The sequence below is a fragment of the Schistocerca gregaria genome, chromosome 1 (genome assembly GCF_023897955.1).
Source record: "Schistocerca gregaria isolate iqSchGreg1 chromosome 1, iqSchGreg1.2, whole genome shotgun sequence".
NCBI classification, from domain to species: Eukaryota; Metazoa; Arthropoda; class Insecta; order Orthoptera; family Acrididae; genus Schistocerca; species Schistocerca gregaria.
In genome coordinates this window covers 349105845-349111844 of record NC_064920.1, presented here as the reverse complement: position 1 = coordinate 349111844, position 6000 = coordinate 349105845, and the positions used below count along the sequence as shown (strand labels likewise).

The window sequence follows — 6000 nt, the reverse complement described above, 5'->3', positions numbered from 1 at the left end:
TAAAATACGCCTGCAGAAATTGAAGAATCACACGAATTTATATTTGTTAAATTTCAACAAAGTTGCGAATTTCAACAATATGAAACAGTTTGAATTTCATCTTTAATTTTTTCTATCGTTTGCCAAAGGTACTCTTCTGTTCCGTCAAAAAATAGTAAAAAAAGATGCTATTATTATAAAGTGTGCGTATTCAAATGCCCTGTTTGCATTAGTATTGGAGTCCTGTTCCCTCTCATGTTCGTGGTGCTACAGAGAGTATTCCTTCTTCGTTGAGCCTTTCTGGAAAATGAACAATCAGCCTTACCCTCTCTCATCAATACAGAAACCTTCTAAAAAATAAATGTAGCGAAGAGAAAAAAATTGTGTTTTTAGATCTGTTGGGTCACTTGGAAGCTTTGTGTTTACCTGGTGTAAAACCATTAACAATAATTTTTATGTGTATTGTGCACAAACGAAATTTATTAAGCTCCGTTAAGGAACATGTCATGTATCAGAGCTAGAAAGACAAAAAAATTAACAGTGATCGTCAAGAGAAGGGGAACAGTTTCCAGGCCTATTGTTCCTTGTCAGTCAATTTCAGGCCGCCTTGTATGCCTGCAGCCCATATGACACTGCTGCTGGGCGGGTAGCCTGACTACCAGGCTTCCCTGCAAATGCCTTGCGCGTCGCGGTACTGGCCGTCGGGACACGGCCTGTCCGGTGCGTTGATGAAGCTGTATACCACCAGCTGCATGTCATCTTCCACATCCGTCGCCGACTCTGCCTCCTCTGCGTCTTCCGCTGCTGCTTGCGCTGCGTCAGCTGGTATTTCCACCGTCTCCTGCACAGAGAAAGGTCCACATACTTAAGATATAACGACCATAATGTAGTATTGAATGACATATTATTGAAGTATGAAGACATATTTTATGTGGTAAATGCAACAGTTATTGTTTTAATACTGTGGGAAACCGGAGTTACGTAACTGGTACTTCAGAACGTTGTCATCATAGAGACCACGAAATCAGAAGTATTGAAATGAAGCAAAAAAAAAAAAAAGTTCACATGGCTCTCAGCACTATGGGAGTTAACATCCGTGGTCATCAGTCCCCTAGAACATAGAACTACTTAAACCTAACTAACCTAAGGACATCACACACATCCATGCCCGAACCTGCGACCGTAGCAGTCGCGCGGTTCCGGACTGAGCGCCTAGAACCGCGAGACCACCGCGGCCGGCGAAATGAAGCAAAAGGAAAATACGCAGTAATCTCTTCACACATCTTCTAGGAGAATATAATTTTCTATAATTCGTGTGACTAGTACTCAAGCTCTCAACCTGTATTATAACAAGATTTTTAGGCTGGAGCTCCCAAGAAACTATTATAGGAATGCGTATTAAGATACAGAGATATGTAAGCAGGCAGAATACGACGCTGGTGACAGCAAATGCCTGGCGCAGTTGTTTGATCGGCTACTGCTGCTACAATGGCAGGTTATCAAGATTTAAGTGAGTCTGAACGTGGCGTTACAACCGACTCACGAGCGATGGAACACAGCATCTCTGAGGAAGCGATGAAGTGAGAATTTCCCCGTACGACCATTTCATGAGTGTACCGTGAATATCAGGGAACCGGTAAAACGTCAAATCTTTGACATCAAATCGGCAGCAAAAAGATCCTGTAAGAACGGTACCAACGACGACTGCAGAGAACCGCTCAACGTGACAGAAATACAACGCAAATTGCTGCAGATTTCAGTGCCGGGCCATCAACAATATCAGCGTGCGAACCATTCAACGAAACATCATCGATATGGGATATCGGAGCCGAAGGCCAACTCGGGACAACCTCATGAATCCATGGACCCTGCATGTCAGCAGGGGACTGTTCAAGCTGGTGGTGGCTCAGTAACGGTGTTGGGTTCGTGCAATTGGAATGATATCGGACCCCTGATATGTCTAGATACGACTCTGACAGGTGACATGAGAGTAAGCATCCTGCGTGATCACCTGCATCCATTCATGTCTATTCTGCATTCCGACAGACTTGGGCTATTCCAGCAGGACAAAGCGACATCCCACACGCCGAGAATTGCTACAAAGTGCCCCAAGAACACTCTTCTGAGTTTAAACACTTCCGCTGGCCACCAAACTCCCCAGACATGAACATTATGGAGCATATCTCGGATGCTTTGCAATGTGCTGTTCAGAAGAGATCTCCACCTCCTCGCAGTCTTACGGATTTATAGACAGACCTGCAGCATTCATGGTGTCTGTTCCCTCCAACACTACCTCAGACATTAGTCATGACACGTAATATTTCGTCATTTCTGCGCGTTCGAGAGGGGCCTACACGATATTAGGCAGGTGTAGTAGTTTCTTTGGCTCTTCAGTGTATTTTCTTAGTTTGTCACCAGAGAAGGGACAATACGTGACCTGCCAGCAATGTAATTGGAACACAACGTTCACAAACACGCTGAAAACAAGCTTAAGATAATCATTCTCTAATTAAAGTCTGCAGAGGAAATGGTAGATTGCCAATGTAGTGTGCACTAAATATAAGGTGGTAGACTTCCACCGCTAGGTCAATACGAATACCGTAAAACCTTTTGGGTAGTAGGTCGACCATTATGAAATATTGAAATACCGAGGATTCGACCGACATTCAGCCATACTTGTACATTTAAAAAGCAAATATCTACTGAGTGAAGTCTGTGGCGCTCTACACATGAAAGGGCTTCTGGTCTGACAGCAGGTACAGTGCAGTCTTTTGTTCGTCGTGACACTAGAAGTGTGGGGGTAGTCAGATGAGTGGAACTGGAGGGTCTGGAACAAGTAAGAATCCCGCTCGAAACCCGGAGTCTAGTACTCTACACGCTAGACCACAACGGGCTAAATATTTACTGACAGTAACTAAAGGTCACAAGCGTAGTCAAATGTCGTGTTCGTATAAATGCTAGCACGTGTAACAATCATTTTAGTAAAATGATATAAGAAAATATAGTACAACTTTTGTGCGAAAAGAGTGTGATTTAATTGCACATATAAAGAACTGGTATTTTAAAAGTAGTCAAAGTAATGTAAAAATATTTCTGAAAGAACAAATGGGAAGAATATATGAAAAGAAATGTCAGTATGTGTCGGTGCCGTATAAGTTAATAAACTTACTTGTGTTTGCTTCAATTTGGAACAGGTTCGTCTACACGATTCACAAATTCTGAAATACCTTTATTTTTATCTTCCTCTTATAGATCTGAGGCCAAACAGATTACTGATCGGAAAGAGTAAACTGGTACCAAGACCGTGAATTCTACGATTTATATGGATATCAATTTCTTAGCTTTTCTTCCAACAAAGTGAGCTCGTTTCATGTCCATTTCTCACATAATATACGTAGAATTGATCGGATCGGATTATGCAGTCGTGTCCAATTATTATTTCTACGAGCTCTTGTTTTATCTTATAGTTTCACTGGATATTCTGGTCATCAAAATTCCTATCATGGGCAGTAAAATGAAAAGAGGGAGAGAGAGAGAGAGAGAGAGAGAGAGAGAGAGTAAGGAAATTGTCTATTACTTCGAAAGTCACAGCCGTTAACATATTTATCTCAGCGTGAGACAAGCCGTTCAACGCCTTCATGGAAAAATGTTTGCAGTTGCCTACAGAACCATGTTTGTGTCCAGACGTGCACCTCGTCGTCTGAAACAAATTCACAGCCAGGAAAGTCTTTCTTGAGGGCTCCAAAAATATGGAAATCGCGTAGGAAGAGATTGTATGGAAGAAGAGTAAGGGCTCCGCACCGTAGTCGAAACAACCGTGACACCACGTGGGTGGGAAGTCCTTACGCTTCTTCCATACAATCCCGACCTTTCCCCATGCGATTTCTATATATTTGGAGCCCTGAAGAAGGACATTCCTGGCCGTGGATTTGCTTCGGACGAAGCGATACACACTGGGTACAAACATGGTTCTACAGGCAATCGTAAACATTTTTCCAAGAAGGCATTGACCGTCTTGTCTCACAGTGGAATAAATTTAACAGTCATGGTGCTTAACTTTGAAATAACAAACAGTTGACTTACTTTTTTCCATCCATCCAGTTCGCATTTGACTGGTTCTTATAAATTTGATTTCTATTTCTGATTTCTCATCTAGAGTATTCCAGATTACAAAACCGTGTAACTCAGATTAACTATTTATACAATTACGTTATAGAGGAAATAGCTGGCTGTGATGACCGAGCGGTTCTAGGCGCATCAATCCGGAACCGCGCGACTGCTCCGGTCGCAGGTTCGAATCCTGCCTTGGGCATGGATGGTGTGATGTTCTTAGGTTAGTTAGGTTTAGCTAGTTCTAAGTTCTAGGGCCTGATGGCCTCAGATGTTAAGTCCCATAGTGCTCACAGCCATTTGAACCATTTTTATAGAGGAAATAGTCTAAATTCTCTAATAGAGTCCCATTTTAATTATATGAAGTATGGCGTTAGACATGGTGTAACGTTTGGTGTACGTAGGCGAGTTTTTCGGCCACGCAGAATTGATAAAAGGTGAAGTGAATTTGTTTGTGCAGCTGAAAGCTAGCCGGCCGCCCCAGGACCCAGGGTGCGCCACGACCGGTCCAGCAGGACGACCACACGGCCAAACCTGGGTATGAAGTGAGCCGCGTCGCCATTGAGTATGTAGACTGTTTTGTCTGCCGCCACTGGCTCTGGTCTAGTATCGACTATCCCTCTTGCGACCCCAAGAGGAAGATTTGGTACCTGTGGGTTGTGTCCATAGAAGGTCTTTGCTACCGGTATCTACACGGAGTTCGCTGGCCCGAGAAGGAAGCACGAAGTTTGAGGATTGGCGGTAGCGTCGCGACAAGAGCTGGTCACTAGGTCCGAGCGGCCGAAGCCAAGAGCTGCACAAGAAGGGCCTGGGCAGAGCGAAGATACCGGAGTACTTCACCGGGGTCAGCGTCGACGGCAAGCAGCAGGCCGACATACCGTCGGTTGGTTGGCAACATTCTTGTCGAACGACCACTCGTGGCCTGGCTGCCCTCCTCTGCCTGGCTTTCATCGGCACCACTCAGTAACCGCTGCGACGCACCGTGGATCCATGGAACTGCTTACTGATAAAGGGGAGTAATAGTCTGTAATCATAGTGGTGATTTGTTTCTTTGTCTACCTGCCCTCCTTATTATTTTCTGCTTTGTACCCCACCCTAAGAGTTTTAATGGGTCGGCTCTTTGGTCGTAAATACGGGCAGTAGTATTGTGCTAAGACATTAGTTGTTGTTTGAAAATTTGTCCCGCTATCATATTGCCTTTACTTTCTGGTTTGTATCCGATCACTAATGTTCTAATTAATTAGCTATTGGTCGTAAATATAGCCGGAACAATTGTGCTAAGGCACAGGTTGCCGTTAAACAAAAGATGGACCTTTTGGTTAGATTTAGCTGTTAACTGGTTCAATTCTTTGATTGTAATTGCATTTATCTGTTATTAGTTATAATCTGAACAACCTGTTGTACTAAGCTGTTCGTTTCTGTGTTTGAAAGACCGAGTCACTATTCGTGTATTTTAGCTGGATCTTGTGGTTCGGCAGGCCGTTGTGGCCGAGCCGTTCTAGGCGCTTCAGTCTGGAACCGCGCGACCGCTACGGTAGCAGGTTCGAATCCTGCCTCAGGTATGGATGTGTGTGATGTCTTTAGTTAGGTTTAAGTAGTTCTAAGTTCTAGGGTACCCACTACCCTACATGTTAAATCCCAAAGTGATCAGTGCCATTCGAACCATTTATTTTCTTGTGGTTCCATCGAATGAGTTCTCTTGTAATAAGTGTTCACAAGTGATGTTTTAAGACGTTCCTTCAGAGCATTCTTAATAACTGACAATTTGTATAATCTTCAAAATATTGACAGCCAACTGTCAACAGGGATTTACTCAAATGTCGGAAGGTACGGGTTGGGATCCAGTCGCACCTTGGTTGCCGATTGAAATTTAAAGGTTGGTTGCTTTCAAGTAATGTCATACTTCATCTT

General features: G+C 43.6%; 1 protein-coding gene across 1 annotated transcript in view; it reads right to left on the bottom strand.

Moving 5' to 3' along the window:
* Window positions 1-439: 439 nt before the first annotated feature.
* LOC126306122 (uncharacterized) overlaps window positions 440-6000 on the bottom strand; it is a 47198-nt gene continuing 41637 nt past the window's right edge. Inside the window, exon 2 of the mRNA XM_049992066.1 lies at window positions 440-820. Coding sequence (XP_049848023.1) covers window positions 635-820 — 186 coding nt within the window. The 3' untranslated portion in view covers window positions 440-634. The remainder of the gene's footprint in view (window positions 821-6000) is intronic.